The sequence below is a fragment of the Garra rufa genome, chromosome 17 (assembly GCF_049309525.1).
Source record: "Garra rufa chromosome 17, GarRuf1.0, whole genome shotgun sequence".
NCBI lineage: Eukaryota > Metazoa > Chordata > Actinopteri > Cypriniformes > Cyprinidae > Garra > Garra rufa.
Window position 1 is genome coordinate 44,686,922 of NC_133377.1, and position 17,951 is coordinate 44,704,872.

The window sequence follows — 17,951 nt, forward strand, 5'->3', positions numbered from 1 at the left end:
TTTTTGGTTACTGAAACAAAACAAAATCCATACGAATTAAAATAGAAAACAGAATTTGAGAAAATATTAAATGTATTTAAATAAAATGCTATTAAACATTCCACACATTTTTTTTCCATGTAAAATTTTAAATTATATAATAATCAAATACTATAAATATTATAGTAATATAACTATATATAATATAATTAAGCAAAAATAAGGTAAATAAATATAAATTAAATTTTTAGCAGCTGTTTTGCATGCGTTGTGCATCTTTAAATTAACAGTGTGACATATATATGCGACTCTGGACCACTGTGGGTGTATGGTTTGTTAGGATAGGACAATATGTGACCCTGGAGCACAAAACCAGTCTTAAGTCGCTGGGGTATATTTGTAGCAACAGCCAAAAATACATTGCATGGGTCAAAATTTTTGACTTTTCTTTTATACCAAAAATCATTAGGAAATTAAGTAAAGATCATGTTACATGAAGATTTTTTTGTAAAATTCCTACAATAAATATCAAAATGTAAATTATGATTAGTAATATGCATTGCTAAGAACTTAATTTGGACAACTTTAAAGGCGAATTTCTCAATATTCAGATTTTTTTGCACCCTCAGATTCCAGATTTTCAAATAGATGTATCTCAGACAAATATTGTCCTATCCTAACAAACCATACATCAATAGAAAGCTTATTTATTGAGCTTTCATATGATGTATACATCTCAGTTTTGTAAGATTTTACCTTATGACTGGTTTTGTGGTCCAGGGTCACATATTTGTCTGAGATACAACTATTTGAAGATCTGGAATCTGAGGGTGCAAAAAAAATCTAAATATTGAGAAAATCGCCTTTAAAGTTGTCCAAATGAAGTTCTTAGCAATGCATATTACTAATCAAAAATTAAGCTTTGATATATTTACAGAAGGAAATTTACAAAATATCTTCATGGAACACGATCTTTACTTAATATCGTAATGATTTTTGGCATAAAAGAAAAAAACGATAATTTTGAGCCATACAATGTATTTTTTTGGCTATTGCTACTTAAGACTGGTTTTGTGCTCCAGGGTCACACACATGTGTATATATATTTATATATGACCCTGGACCACAAAACCAGTCATAAGGTTAAATTTGACAAAACTGAGATTTATACATCATATGAAAGCTCAATAAATAAGCTTTCTATTGATGTATGGTTTGTTAGGATAGGACAATATTTGACTGAGATACATCTATTTGAAATCAGAAATCTGAGGATGCAAAAAAATCAAAAATACTGAGAAAATCACCTTTAAAGTTGTCCAAATTAAGTTCTTAACAATGCATATTACTAATCAAAAATTACATTTTGATATGTTTACAGTATGAATTTTACAAAAAATCTTCATGGAACATGATCTTTACTTAATTTCTTAATGATTTTTGGCATAAAAGAAAAATCAAAAATTTTGACCCATACAATGTATTTTTGGCTATTGCTACAAATATACCCCAGCGACTCAAGACTGGTTTTGTGCTCCAGGGTCACATATATGTATATATATATATATATATATATGTCTGTCAGCTGACCTTGGCCTTGCCGGTGCTCTGCAGGATGTGCACCAGCGCACACGCCACTTCCTCCTTGCTCTTGGCGCTCAGCAGTGGCTCCAGGACGCCGCACAGAGTTCGATAGTTGTTGGTCACGTACTCGGCGAACTCCTTGTACAGCTCCATGGGCAGGATGTTCATGGTCTGGTAGCGGGACTTGAGGCGCAGCGAGGCGTTGATGATCTTCCCGCTGCCCACACCTCCGCCTTTGGCCAGAACACTGGGCTGGATCACCGGATACCACTGCTCCACAAAATGACGGCCCGTTATACTGGGGATCGGGATACTGACCAGACCCAGATATGTGCTCTTCTCCTGCATCACACACACACACACACACACACACACACACACACACACACACACACACACACACACACACACACACACACACACACACACACACACACACACCTGATGATTACTTCTCAACACATGAATTAGCAGACATTAAATTCAATTAGCAATTATGTTTTTATGAAAGATGCAGTGTAACCCTAACCCTAACTATTAAACATTAAAAAACTGCTTGTGGTTTCATGCCTTTTAAATTTAGTATCATTGAGATACTGTATAATTTATATACACAATAACATATAAGTATATTCATATACACTCGGATACTATTTTATTATGTTATGTTAAATTATTATATAATTTTGTTATGTTTTTGTCACCTTTATTAGTTTTCGCTGTTTTTAATACATATTTAATATATGAAAAATTAATTTGCAAAAACAACTTAATTTTAAACAATCATGTTTTTTCGTTGTGCATTCCAGTTAATCTCAATCAGCTGATTAAAAATAACGAACTTATAATAACTAACACAACAAAGCAGAATAAAACATGATAATACATTGAAAAACATGATTTTTGAAAATGTCAAAAGTTGCAAATGGAAATAAACTCTTTATATAATATATTACCTATATAGTTGTTCTGAATTTATTATTATCATGGTTTTAGTTGAAGTTTTAGGCTATTTTCGTGCATCAAGTTAAACTGGAAACGAGAACTAAACTAAATGCCTTGTAAAATAGATTAAATAAAATAACTAAAAATATATAATAAAAAAAAAATTAAAAATTCATAAAATGCAATTTGATTACTTTTGAAAAAGTTAATTAAAAAAGGTTTTTGCATTTATTTGCATTTTGTAATTCTGTTTTCAAACAGAAAATTTGAAAAAAAAAATTCACAGTGCTCAATTATTGTAAAAATAATAAAAATAAGTAATAAATTGTTAAACTGCTAAAGTTAATAGTTTAGTATAGTATAGTAAATTTAGTATAGTATATAAATTTAATAGTTTAGACATGCCTTTTGATTATTAAAATTGAATAAACCATTACAATGGAATTAAAAAGAAAGATTAAGAAGGAAAACATGGAAATCAGGAAAAACTAACTGATGACTTTTTGATTATTGGAATTTAATTCAAACATTAAAACATAATTCAGAATTTTTTAAAAATGTTTTTTAAATAAAATGGAATTTCAGGAAAAAAAAAGTTTTAGAGCACTGTTTTTGTTAAAACTGCAATAAATTATTAAATTGTTATACTTTTATGAATTCAGTTGTGTTTTGATTTGAATTTAATTAAAGCATTAAAACAGAATCCTAAATTAATGTAATACATGTAATTTAAATGTAAAAAAATGGATTTAATAAAATGGCCCTATTATTGTTAAAATGGCAAGAAATTATAATGTTTTATAAATTTAATTCATTATACACCCTTTGATTAGTGAAATTTATTAAAACCATTAAAACAAAATTCAGAATTTTTTTTATTGAAAACAGAATTTGGGAAAAAATAAAATGGAATTGGGGGGGAGTCTTAGGGCACTATTTTGGTTAAAATTGCAATAAATTATTACATTGAAAAATAAATTTAAATTATTAAAATAAAACATAATTAATAATTAAAATAAATACAATTATTGAAATTTAATAAAACCATTAAGACAAAATTCGGAAATGTAATAAAACCAATAATTATTACATTTTTATAAGTTTATGAATTCAGTTGTGTTTTGATTACTAAAATGTAATTAAAGCATTAAAACAGAATCCCCAAAAATGTATGTAATACATGGAATTTGGGAAAAAAAAATGGATTTAATAAAATGGCCCTATTATTGTTAAAATGGCAAGAAATTATACAGTTTTATGAATTTCAATTTATTATACAGGCTTTTTGGTTACTGAAATTTAATAAAACCATTAAAACTAAATTGCGAAAAATTAAAATAAAAAATAATTTTTGTGAAAAAATAAAATGGAATTTGGAGGGGAAAAGTAAGTCTTCTAATTTTATTAAAATTGCAATAAACTATTAAATTGTTACACGTTTATGAATTCAGTTGTGTTTTGATTATTCAAATTTAATTAAAGCATTAAAACGGAATGCCAAAAAATTAATGTAACACATGGAATTTGAGAAAAAAATGCATCAAAAATGGCCCTATTTTTGTTAAAATTGCAAGAAAATACTGTTTTATGAATTAAATTGATAATACAGGCTTTTTGCTTACTGAAATTTAATAAAACCATTAAAACAAAATCCAGAAAAATTATAAAATAATACTGAATTTGAGGAAACAACAAATGGAATTTGACGGGGGTAAGTTCTGTAATTTTGTTAAAATTGCATTAAATTATTAAATTGTTATACGTTTATAAATTCAATTATGTTTGGATTATTAAGAGTTTAATTAAGCATTAAAACGGAATCCAAAAAAGTAATGTCACACATGGAATTTGAGAAAAAAAATTCATAAAAAATGGCCCTATTTTTGTTAAAATTGCAAGAAAATACTGTTTTATGAATTAAATTGATAATACAGGGTTTTTGCTTACTGAAATTTTATAAAACCATTAAAACAAAATCCAGAAAAATTATAAAATAATACTGAATTTGAGAAAACAACAAATAGAATTTGAGGGGGGTAAGTTCCCATAATTTTGTTAAAATTGCATTAAATTATTAAATTGTTATACGTTTATAAATTCAATTGTGTTTGGATTATTAAGAGTTTAATTTAAGCATTAAAACAGAATCCAAAAAATTAATGTAACAGAATTTGAGAAAAAATGCATAAAAAAATGGCCCTATTTTTGTTAAAATTGCATTAAATTATTAAATTGTTATACGTTTATAAGTTCAATTGTGTTTGGATTATGAAGAGTTTAATTAAGCATTAAAACGGAATCCAAAAAAGTAATGTCACACATGGAATTTGAGAAAAAAAAATTCATAAAAAATGGCCCTATTTTTGTTAAAATTGCATTAAATTATTAAATTGTTATACGTTTATAAATTCAATTGTGTTTGGATTATGAAGAGTTTAATTAAGCATTAAAACAGAATCCAAAAAAGTAATGTCACACATGGAATTTGAGAAAAAAAATTCATAAAAAATGGCCCTATTTTTGTTAAAATTGCAAGAAAATACTGTTTTATGAATTAAATTGATAATACAGGGTTTTTGCTTACTGAAATTTAATAAAACCATTAAAACAAAATCCAGAAAAATTATAAAATAATACTGAATTTGAGAAAACAACAAATAGAATTTGAGGGGGGTAAGTTCCCGTAATTTTGTTAAAATTATATTAAATTATTAAATTGTTATACGTTTATAAATTCAATTGTGTTTGGATTATTAAGAGTTTAATTTAAGCATTAAAACAGAATCCAAAAAATTAATGTAACAGAATTTGAGAAAAAATGCATAAAAAAATGGCCCTATTTTTGTTAAAATTGCATTAAATTATTAAATTGTTACACGTTTATGAATTCAGTTGTGTTTTGATTATTCAAGTTTAATTAAAGCATTAAAACGGAATGCCAAAAAATTAATGTAACACATGGAATTTGAGAAAAAAATGCATCAAAAATGGCCCTATTTTTGTTAAAATTGCAAGAAAATACTGTTTTATGAATTAAATTGATAATACAGGGTTTTTGGTTACTGAAATTTAATAAAACCATTAAAACAAAATCCAGAAAAATTATAAAATAATACTGAATTTGAGAAAACAACAAATAGAATTTGAGGGGGTAAGTTCCCGTAATTTGGTTAAAATTGCATTAAATTATTAAATTGTTATACGTTTATAAATTCAATTGTGTTTGGATTATTACGAGTTTAATTTAAGCATTAAAACAGAATCCAAAAAATTAATGTAACAGAATTTGAGAAAAAATGCATAAAAAAATGGCCCTATTTTTGTTAAAATTGCATTAAATTATTAAATTGTTACACGTTTATGAATTCAGTTGTGTTTTGATTATTCAAGTTTAATTAAAGCATTAAAACGGAATGCCAAAAAATTAATGTAACACATGGAATTTGAGAAAAAAATGCATCAAAAATGGCCCTATTTTTGTTAAAATTGCAAGAAAATACTGTTTTATGAATTAAATTGATAATACAGGGTTTTTGGTTACTGAAATTTAATAAAACCATTAAAACAAAATTCAGAAAAATTATAATATAAGACTGAATTTGGGATAAAATAAAATGGAATTTGAGGGGGGTAAGTTCTGTAATTTTGTTAAAATTGCATTAAATTATTAAATTGTTATACGTTTATAAATTCAATTATGTTTGGATTATTACGAGTTTAATTAAGCATTAAAACGGAATCCAAAAAAGTAATGTCACACATTGAATTTGAGAAAAAAAATTCATAAAAAATGGCCCTATTTTTGTTAAAATTGCAAGAAAATACTGTTTTATGAATTAAATTGATAATACAGGGTTTTTGCTTACTGAAATTTAATAAAAACATTAAAACAAAATCCAGAAAAATTATAAAATAATACTGAATTTGAGAAAACAACAAATGGAATTTGAGGGGGGTAAGTTCCCGTAATTTTGTTAAAATTGCATTAAATTATTAAATTGTTATACGTTTATAAGTTCAATTGTGTTTGGATTATGAAGAGTTTAATTAAGCATTAAAACGGAATCCAAAAAAGTAATGTCACACATGGAATTTGAGAAAAAAAAATTCATAAAAAATGGCCCTATTTTTGTTAAAATTGCATTAAATTATTAAATTGTTATACGTTTATAAATTCAATTGTGTTTGGATTATGAAGAGTTTAATTAAGCATTAAAACAGAATCCAAAAAAGTAATGTCACACATTGAATTTGAGAAAAAAAATTCATAAAAAATGGCCCTATTTTTGTTAAAATTGCAAGAAAATACTGTTTTATGAATTAAATTGATAATACAGGGTTTTTGCTTACTGAAATTTAATAAAAACATTAAAACAAAATCCAGAAAAATTATAAAATAATACTGAATTTGAGAAAACAACAAATGGAATTTGAGGGGGGTAAGTTCCCGTAATTTTGTTAAAATTGCATTAAATTATTAAATTGTTATACGTTTATAAGTTCAATTGTGTTTGGATTATGAAGAGTTTAATTAAGCATTAAAACGGAATCCAAAAAAGTAATGTCACACATGGAATTTGAGAAAAAAAAATTCATAAAAAATGGCCCTATTTTTGTTAAAATTGCATTAAATTATTAAATTGTTATACGTTTATAAATTCAATTGTGTTTGGATTATGAAGAGTTTAATTAAGCATTAAAACAGAATCCAAAAAAGTAATGTCACACATTGAATTTGAGAAAAAAAATTCATAAAAAATGGCCCTATTTTTGTTAAAATTGCAAGAAAATACTGTTTTATGAATTAAATTGATAATACAGGGTTTTTGCTTACTGAAATTTAATAAAACCATTAAAACAAAATCCAGAAAAATTATAAAATAATACTGAATTTGAGAAAACAACAAATGGAATTTGAGGGGGGTAAGTTCCCGTAATTTTGTTAAAATTATATTAAATTATTAAATTGTTATACGTTTATAAATTCAATTGTGTTTGGATTATTAAGAGTTTAATTTAAGCATTAAAACAGAATCCAAAAAATTAATGTAACAGAATTTGAGAAAAAATGCATAAAAAAATGGCCCTATTTTTGTTAAAATTGCAATAAACTATTAAATTGTTACACGTTTATGAATTCAGTTGTGTTTTGATTATTCAAGTTTAATTAAAGCATTAAAACGGAATGCCAAAAAATTAATGTAACACATGGAATTTGAGAAAAAAATGCATCAAAAATGGCCCTATTTTTGTTAAAATTGCAAGAAAATACTGTTTTATGAATTAAATTGATAATACAGGGTTTTTGGTTACTGAAATTTAATAAAACCATTAAAACAAAATTCAGAAAAATTATAATATAAGACTGAATTTGGGATAAAATAAAATGGAATTTGAGGGGGGTAAGTTCTGTAATTTTGTTAAAATTGCATTAAATTATTAAATTGTTATACGTTTATAAATTCAATTATGTTTGGATTATTACGAGTTTAATTAAGCATTAAAACGGAATCCAAAAAAGTAATGTCACACATTGAATTTGAGAAAAAAAATTCATAAAAAATGGCCCTATTTTTGTTAAAATTGCAAGAAAATACTGTTTTATGAATTAAATTGATAATACAGGGTTTTTGCTTACTGAAATTTAATAAAAACATTAAAACAAAATCCAGAAAAATTATAAAATAATACTGAATTTGAGAAAACAACAAATGGAATTTGAGGGGGGTAAGTTCCCGTAATTTTGTTAAAATTGCATTAAATTATTAAATTGTTATACGTTTATAAATTCAATTGTGTTTGGATTATTAAGAGTTTAATTAAAGCATTAAAACAGAATCCAAAAAATTAATGTAACAGAATTTGAGAAAAAATGCATAAAAAAGGCCCTATTTTTGTTAAAATTGCATTAAATTATTAAATTGTTATACGTTTATAAGTTCAATTGTGTTTGGATTATTAAGAGTTTAATTTAAGCATTAAAACAGAATCCAAAAAATTAATGTAACAGAATTTGAGAAAAAAAGCATAAAAAAAGGCCGTATTTTTGTTAAAATTGCATTAAATTATTAAATTGTTATACGTTTATAAGTTCAATTGTGTTTGGATTATTAAGAGTTTAATTAAAGCATTAATACAGAATCCAAAAAATTAATGTAACAGAATTTGAGAAAAAATGCATTAAAAAAATGGCCCTATTTTTGTTAAAATTGCATTAAATTATTAAATTGTTATACGTTTATAAGTTCAATTGTGTTTGGATTATTAAGAGCTTAATTAAAGCATTAAAACAGAATCCAAAACATTTATGTAACACAGAATTTGAGAAAAAAAATGCAGCAAAAAATGGTTATACAGGCTTTTTGGTTACTAAAATTCAATAAATCTATTCAAACGAAATTAGAAATTAAAATAGAAAACACAAAATTTGAGAAAATATTCAAAAACGTATTTAAAAACAAAACAAAATAAATGACTAAGAATGAGTCACCATAGAACATACATTTGATGAACTAGAAAAAAGCCTGTTTTTACTTGTATTTGTTTCTTGGTCATTAAACTGATGCAAGGGCCAAATGAACGCATGCTCTCTCCTACATAGTTCAGTTAGTGTCTGACTGCAGAGCTCATGCATGTAGCTGTTAGTTTGTGGTGTAAGCTGCTGTATCAGAAGTGTGTTTTGTACCCATGTGTGTCCGGTACAGCAGCATGAACCGACCTTGCGTCTCTTCTTGTCCGTCTCCTTGTACAGATGCAGTCTGAGGCTGCGGATGGCCGGCAGGTTGTTGAACTCGAAGTGTTCGCCCCAGAACACGGTGTCTGTGCGCGGTTTGCTGGTGGTTCGCGCGTACAGCATGTCGTCCAGACAGAGCTCGCAGTAATAGCGCTTCTTCGGAGGGAGATCTCGGGCCTCGATGATCCATAGCTTCAGCACGTTATCCACACGACGACTGTTATCCTACAACAACACAGCAAACGTCAAGACTAACAGAACAAACATTTACAGATCATTTACTCACCCCTTGTCATCCAAGATGTTCAGGTCTTTCTTCAGTCGTAAAGAAAGAATGTTTTGTGAGGGAAAACGTTTCAGGATTTCTCTCCATATAGTGGACTTCTATGGTGCCCTGAGTTTGAACTTGCAAAATGACGATTAAACGCAGCTTCAAAGGACTCTAAACAATCCCAGCTGAGGAAGAAGAGTCTTATCTAGCGAAACCATTGGTCATTTTATTAAAAAAATTGACAATTTATTTACTTTTTAACCTCAAATGCTTGTCTTGTCTAGCACTGCTTGAACTCTGTGTATTCCTGTTAGGGTATGTCTAAAAACTCCCATCTCATTTTCTTCTTTAACTTCAAAATCATCCTACATCGCTGTTTTAGCTTTTTTTTTGTAAAGGGTGTTTGATCTTCTTTGGGTCAGTACTTCTGCAGCGATGGAGGACGATTTTGAAGTTGGAGGAGAAAATGAGATGGGAGTTTTTAGACATACCCTAACTGTCCTGAACAGGAATACACAGAGTTCAGGCAGAGCTAGACAAGACCAGCATTTGAGCTTAAAAAGTATATAAACTGTCAATTTCTTTTTAAAATAATGATTGTTTCGCTAGATAAGACCCTTCTTCCTCGGCTGGGATCGTTTAGAGTCCTTTGAAGCTGCATTTAAACTGCATTTTGGAAGTTCAAACTCAGGGCACCATAGAAGTCCACTATATGGAGAGAAATCCTGACATGTTTTTCCCAAAAAACATAATTTCTTTATGACTGAAGAAAGAAAGAAAGACATGAACATCTTGGATGACAAGTACATTATCTGTAAATTTTTGTTCTGGAAGTGAACTAATCCTTTAACTAAAACTCTTAAAAACATTTCTGTTAACTGGAATAAAGGTGATATAAAATTAAAAAATACTAAAAAAAATTGTGAATTATGTTGTCTTGACTAATAAATAAAATAAGTTTGAATTGAAGCAAAAATTGTTAAAACTACAAATAATAATTAAAAAAAAAAATCTCAATAATAGTTCTTTATATTAAAAAAAGGAATATAGCTGCAAGCAGCGATGGCGGGCCCTCGCCATAAACGCAATCACCATCCCGGTAGCATCAGGAAAACGGTGCCCAGTTGGCACATGCATTCACAGTAACCCTCTGGACTCACCCTAACTGTCTCTCCGCCTCTCTGACTCTTTCTCTTACCACCCATCCCCCCTCCTTACACTCAGCCACACACACACACACACACACACACACACACACACACACACACACACACACAAACACACACATAGAGTGCAGAGCAGAGTGAGATCAGATATGTATTTAATTTTCTTTCATTCGTGGAGTTTTGTATAATTATGAAATGAACTGTGTTTGATCAGAATGAATAGTTCTTTGTGTGAAAAAGTTTCAAAGAGTTTGGATGCTGCACTTTAAAGATATAATAAATCACTGAAAATTGAAAATGGAAAATTAAATTCTAAGCACGCTATCTGCCTCAAAAACACAGGAAACAAATACTTGAATGTATTTTTTTTATTTGCCATGGCAACAGTATTTGATGCATCAGGGACGCCTTTACAGACTCTCATCGGCCGTGTTTTGACATTATTCTGATGAAGTTTGAAGAAAATGGAGTACAAATATATTGTTCGTTCATGTTTGTTAGTTCATTAACCATTGTTAACAAAAGAGACCCTATTTTAAATAGTTACCATGTTTTACGATCTACAACCATTTTTAAATATTATTTTAGTGATCTATAAGCATCTGTGAAATAATTATAAACAAATATATTAAAAATAAATACATATTAACTTATTTGATGAATTTGTTTCTCATTCTAATTAAGTGAACTGAGCAGTATAGTGTCATACTTATAAGATTTTTTATTCTATCAGGGAGAGTGTATATATGTATATAAATCATATAATTTTTCCTTTAAAGATTAAAAAAAGATTTTAATGCTCTTTAAGCATTTATACAAAATAACTAATTAAAAGTAGACTGACAGTACAGTACACATCAACTGATTCTATGCATTATTGTCATTCTTATACACTGAGAATGAGCTAAATAGCATTAGAGGTCAAACGATTCCTTATCTTATGAGGACCTCTAGTGTTCATCCCTGGTATTAGAGCTTTAATCTGCCAAATTTATATGACACTTTTAATGTTTTTGGGGCCTCTGAGCATGATAACATTTTGAAACTACACATATTTCCTAAGAATTTCTTGTTCTTTATATGTAAAAAGTTTTGATGAGTTAGAATAATGCAATTTAAAGATATATGGAAATAACTCTTCATCTTTTTTACTGTTACTTTCATAAATCACCACATCAACACCGTTCAAGATATCCCAAAGCCGTTCACAATATAGCATCTTCAGTATCTTGGCATCATGTTGACAAAGTTTGGTGTGAACTGTCTGATTCTGCTATGAGTGATATGAATTTATTCACAGCTATATTTTTCCAAAAATCCACATTCAAATCAAAATAGCCGACTTCCTGTTGGTCGTAGCTAACGGGTGTAAATTAGAAAGTTGTCCGGCTTGATGAGACCAATATACCGACCGAGTTTGATGTCTGTAGCTACAACTAACCCTCCAACTTTTGTCAAAAGGTGGCGCTATAGAGTGCCTCCTCCACGCCCATTTATGAGCTTTTGCCAGTGTTTAACTATCATTAATACTGATGTGTGTGTTGAGTTTCATGAAATTCTAAGCATGTTATCTGCCTCAAAAACACAGGAAACAAATGTTAAAGTTTGACATGTTGCCACGGCAACAGCGTTTGATCTATCAAGGACCCCTTTACAGATTCTCATCAGCCGTGTTTTGATATTATTCTGATGAAGTTTGAAGCAAATTGAGTAAAATTAAGAGGCTGATTTAAAAGCGTTTTGCAAACAACACACTTCCTGCTGCCAGTTGGTGGCGCTATAACTTTGACTCATAATAGTCACATCTCTTTGATCGGCATCAGATGACAAATAAACTGCTGAAGTTTGGTCAAAATCAGGCAAAGTGTGTCAAAGTTATTAGACACTTCCTGTTTCTCATTTCTCACCATAATTTGTCGCTCCGCCACGGCCAAACCGTTCGAGATATCAATATTCCCCTGGGAATTTTGCGTCCCCAATGTCTTGAGATCATGCTGACCGAGTTTGGTGGCCATCGGTGGAAAGGCCTAGGAGGAGTATTTCAAATTCCACAGCCTGATTTTTCCAAAAATCTACATTTAAATAAAAATAGCCGACTTCCTGTTGGTCGTAGCTAATGAGTGTAAATTAGAAAGTTGTCCGGCTTGATGAGTCCAATATATGTACCGAGTTTGGTGACTGTAGGAGAAAGTAACCCCCCAACTTTTGTCAAAAGGTAGCGCTATGGAGCGCCTGCTCAATGCCCATTTATGGGCTTTTATCACTGTCTAAATGTCATTAATACAGATGTGTGTGTTGAGTTTCATGAAATTCTAAGCATTTTAAGTGGCTCAAAAACACAAAAATCAAAATTTAAGTTTGACATGTTGCCATGGCAACATGATAAAAGTTATGGATAACGCCCTTCACAGATTCTCATCGGTCGTGTTTTGACATAATTGTGATGAAGTTTGAAGCAAATTGAATAAAATTAAGAGGCTGAGTTTAAAGAATTTCGAAAACGTTACGCTTTCTGCTACCAGTTGGTGGCGCTATAACTTTGACTCATAATAGTCACATCTCTGTGATCGACATCAGACGACGAACAAACTGCTGAAGTTTGGTCAAAATCAGACAAAGTGTGTCAAAGTTGTAAAGCACTTCCTGTTTCTCATTTCTCATCATAACTTTGTCGCCCCGCCACGGCCAAACCGTTCGAGATATCAAAAATCCCCTCGCAATTTTGCGTCCCCAATGTCTTGAGATCATGCTGACCGAGTTTGGTTACAATCCTATGGAAATCCTGGGAGGAGTATATCAAAATCCAGAGCATGCACTTTTTAAACAGCCCTAAATATCTAATTTCCTGTTGGGTGGAGCCTATGACTGTGTTCCAGGGGGCGCTGTAGAGGCCCTGAACCACGCCCGGGTCCCAGCCTCTGTGGCGTCCTGATGGCCGCAGATTCCAATGTGTATGCAAATTTTCAAGAGTTTTTGAGTATGTTAAGACCCCCATAAGTGCCCGGAAGTTTGAAAGAAAATAAAAAATAAATAAATAAAATAAAAATCCTTAGAAGAACAATAGGGCGTTCGCCCATTCTGGGCTCGGGCCCTAAATATATACATATTCTGCCTTTAAAAACAATGCTTGAAAAAGGTTATGTACTTGTAAACTAAAACTATTAAAAAACCTCAATAATAGTTATTTATATTAATAAAACAAAAGCTAATAAAAATGACAAAAGCATGTGCCAAAACTAAAAATAAAAATGTGACCCTGGACCACAAAACCAGTCATAAGGTTAAATTTTACAAAACTGAGATATATACATCATATGAAAGCTCAATAAATAAGCTTTCTATTGATGTATGGTTTGTTAGGATAGGACAATATTCGGCCGAGATACATCTATTTGAAAATCTGGAATCTAAGGGTGCAAAAAATCAAAATACTGAGAAAATCACCTTTAAAGTTGTCCAAATTAAGTTCTTAACAATGCATATTACTAATCAAAAATTACATTTTGATAGGTTTACAGTAGGAATTTTACAAAAAATCTTCATGGAACATGATCTTTACTTAATTTCCTAATGATTTTTGACATAAAAGAAAAATCAATAATTTTGACCCATACAATGTATTTTTGGCTATTGCTACAAATATACCCCAGCGACTTAAGACTGGTTTTGTGCTCCAGGGTCACATATATGATATTGAAGATATGAATAAAAACTATAATAGTATATTGTTATATTATTATAAAAGATTAAGAAAAGTGCATTTTCTCCCAATTCTAGATAAAATGTTTTGGTTTTAAAATGTAAATATTGTGCAAAATAAAAAAAAAGGAAGACTCCATGTCATTCAGTATTGTTGTATAATTGTGTATTTTTGTTCATGACTGCAGTTCTGATTTCATCTATATGAAGGTGATCTACCATCTGAAGTCTCTTTTAAATACTCACTTGTTTTCATTGGCCTATTAGAAATTTAATCTTTGCCTATTGTATTTCCTATTTGTGTTTTTGTATTCCTCATTTTATGAAGCTGATTCTTATTGTCAAGCACTTTGGTCAGTCTTGCGGATGTTATAAATGTGCTATATAAATAAAGTAAACTTCAAACCTGAGCTACTATAAGATGACAAATGATCTTTCATCACATTTACAATCCACATTCTACATTTTCTCAATAAATGGACCAAAAATATTGATGTAATCATTGTGGTGTGTATTAATATCCATCCCATTAAACTGTGTCTAATGTCAGCTGTGAGTGAGCCTCATGACTGACGCAGGGATGTGAAAGCATGGATGTACCTTGTTGGGTTTGATGGCTCGCTGCAGGTTCTCGATCCATTTGTCCCTCTCTGCAGCGGAGCGGCACGCAAAACACTTGGTGCCCGACGCAGTCGTCACCTGAAGCACAGAGATATAATTAATAAGAATAAATACAACTTTTAACAGCATTGGAGAGCGAGACAAGACCGGTATTTGAGGTTAAAGAGTATATAAATCGTTTCTCTAGATAAGACCCTTCCTCCTCGGCTGGGATCGTTTAGAGTCCTTTGAAGCTGCATTTAAACTGCATTTTGGAAGTTCAAACTCAGGGCACCATAGAAGTCCACTATATGGAGAACATTCCTGAATTGAGTTCCTTACAAAACATAAATTTCTTTGTGACTGAAGAAAGAAAGACATGAGAGTCACTGACGTAGATTGTCACATTAGCCAGGTTTCCATCCAAGGATTTTTTGCAAAAAAATATTCAGCGCTTCAAAATTGAGTTGATGGAAATGCCATTTATTGATCAAACTAAAGTGTCCACAAAATCTTTTTCCATTTAGCTTTAGTGCATAAACTCGAAATCGATAGTTTAAATGTAGAAAAAATTAGCGTGGAAACACTTTTTGTCGAGAAATGGGGCTTAGCGTCTGTGTTTGTGGTGTTGCTCACTTTAAAGCAGTTTCTCTATCATTCAAACGCTCATTAAATCATTCATATTATTCAATTATTTTATATAGGCCTTTGGTTAAAAATATACAAATACACACTTAATTTGATGTTTCTTTAACCCTTATGCGGTCTTCGGGGTATTTTTTACCCCAAATGACGTTTGGAAAAATTTAAAAAATGTTCTCTTTGTCCAAGAGACATGAGACTCTGTAAAACTGTAAACACTTTGTAGATCTACAAAAAATAAAAAATTTGGATTGATAGCATGATTTTATCTTGGTGTAAAAAAAAAAAACTCACACTCGTGGTCTTTGGGGTCTCTGGAGACAATTCAATTTTTGTTACAAAATAATAGTTAAAAAAACAAAACAAATGTTATTTTCCTGTTTATTAATGTTTTTACTCCTCATGTGTGCAGTTGTTGGAGGATTTAGGATATTTTTAAAATATATATAAATTAATAAACAAATATTTTGTATAGGTTTTTACACAAAAACAGCTTTTTTTTGTAAAATTCCCTTTCATAAAAACCTCACATGACTAACTTTCATTCATGTAGATAAAATGGATAATTTCACATGGTTTAGTGTAAGATTTTTGCCCATCTTTTGGAAAATCCAGTTTTAAACGTAAAAAAAATACTTTTACCAGTAGGTGGCTGCAGAGCTCCACTATATGCTTTTTGCTATTTGACCACCTGAAAGATATCTTTTCACAAGTTTTTTTCAGTTGAGTTCATATCTACATATCATGAAACACACAGGACTACATTTGGAGACCATAAAAACTGCTCTCTTATAATTTGTCAAATAAAAAGTAAAAAAGATGTTGTTGTTGCATTCTTATGTTTATGTTTTGTACTGCAACTCAATATGTAATAGAACTGGTTTTGTTTCAGTACAAAAAATGCTTAACTTTGTCAAAAAGTATTTTTTATCGTAATAATTGTGATTTCATAATATGTAGATATGAATTCAACTGAAAAAACTTGTGAAAAGATATCTTATTGTTGGTCAAATAGCAATTAGTTAATAGTAGTGCTCTGCAGCCATCTAGTGGTAAAAGTTATATTTTTTTACTTTTAAAACGGCATTTTCCAAAAAATGGGCAAAAATCTTACACTAAACCATATCAAATTATCCATGCTATCCCCATGAATGAAAGTTTAAAATGTGGGTATTTTATAAAGTCAATTTTACATAAAAAGCAGTTTTTGCATATAAACCTATTAAAAATATATATTTATTTAATAATTTATATATATTTAAAAAATAGCATAAAAACTGCGAAAACTGCACAAATGTGGAGTAAAAACATTAATAAACAGGAAAAACTTTTTTCGTTTTTTTTGTTACCTTTTATTTTGTTACAAAATTTAAGTTTTGTTGCCTGGGGTCTCTAGAGACCCCAAAGACCATGAGTGTGATTCCAAAACGAAGACCGCATAAGGGTTAATATGTTGCAAGTTAAAACATATTTCTAAAAAAAAAAGAAGTAAAAAGCAGTTCAATAATTCGTTTTGGCTTGTTAGCTTATATTTTCATTCTTGTTTTGTTCTCAGTTCTGTTCTACCATTAAATGCAACGGATTTGTGGTGGATTGATGGGAAGTAAAATAGCATAGTTTTTCAATAGTTTTCCAATTTGGCTGGCGGTATTTTACTATGACAATGAACAGGCTATGTTGTCTAGTTTATAAAAGTCACAATGGACTACACCTTCTTTTGGGGTCATATAAGAGTAAGATATTATTCGAAACTATTCAAAATGTTTTTTTTTTTATTACAGTCACAATAAACAAAATTTTTTTTAAATGTTGAAAACAAACAAGAGCGCATCACAAAAATGTAACAAAATTCTGCATAAAGGCTGCTACTTGTAGTAGTTTTTTTCTTTCATTTTGTTAATTTATTAATTATTTGAAAACATATGTTTTGTCTATAAGCCTATTCATTTTATATATAGCTTTATTATGTTTTTGTCCATTTGCGATGTGATCATGTGAATCCTCACCTTGTGTTGTTCATACTGCGTTTTGCAGTAGTGTATAAATGAATCCCTGGGAAACAAATGAAGGTATTTTAATGGGTCACAGCACGTCATTTAATTGTAATTTAAAATAATCGTGTCGGTTAGCGGTTAATAATGACTTAACGACTGTCGATTGTCGGTTTGGAGAAATAAAATAACCGAAATTAACATATACAGTCTAATAAAAGTTAATCACAAAAATAATAATGCAATTGCGCCTGTTTATGAATATATTACTTGATGCTCAAGTAGTATCTAAATAGCCTACAGGCCTAAGGCCTAAAAAAATGACACTTGATCATAAAAAT

The 17,951-nt window shown here is 29.7% G+C and overlaps 1 protein-coding gene across 3 annotated transcripts in view; it reads right to left on the minus strand.

Moving 5' to 3' along the window:
• Positions 1–17,951, minus strand: part of LOC141289494 (ras/Rap GTPase-activating protein SynGAP-like) — a 122,579-nt gene that overhangs the window by 28,614 nt on the left and 76,014 nt on the right. For all 3 annotated transcript variants that reach the window (XM_073821598.1, XM_073821597.1, XM_073821599.1), the window contains 3 exons: positions 14,978–15,076; positions 9,227–9,466; positions 1,570–1,905 (listed from right to left, as the gene is read on the minus strand). In XM_073821598.1, coding sequence (XP_073677699.1) covers positions 1,570–1,905; positions 9,227–9,466; positions 14,978–15,076 — 675 coding nt within the window. The remainder of the gene's footprint in view (positions 1–1,569; positions 1,906–9,226; positions 9,467–14,977; positions 15,077–17,951) is intronic.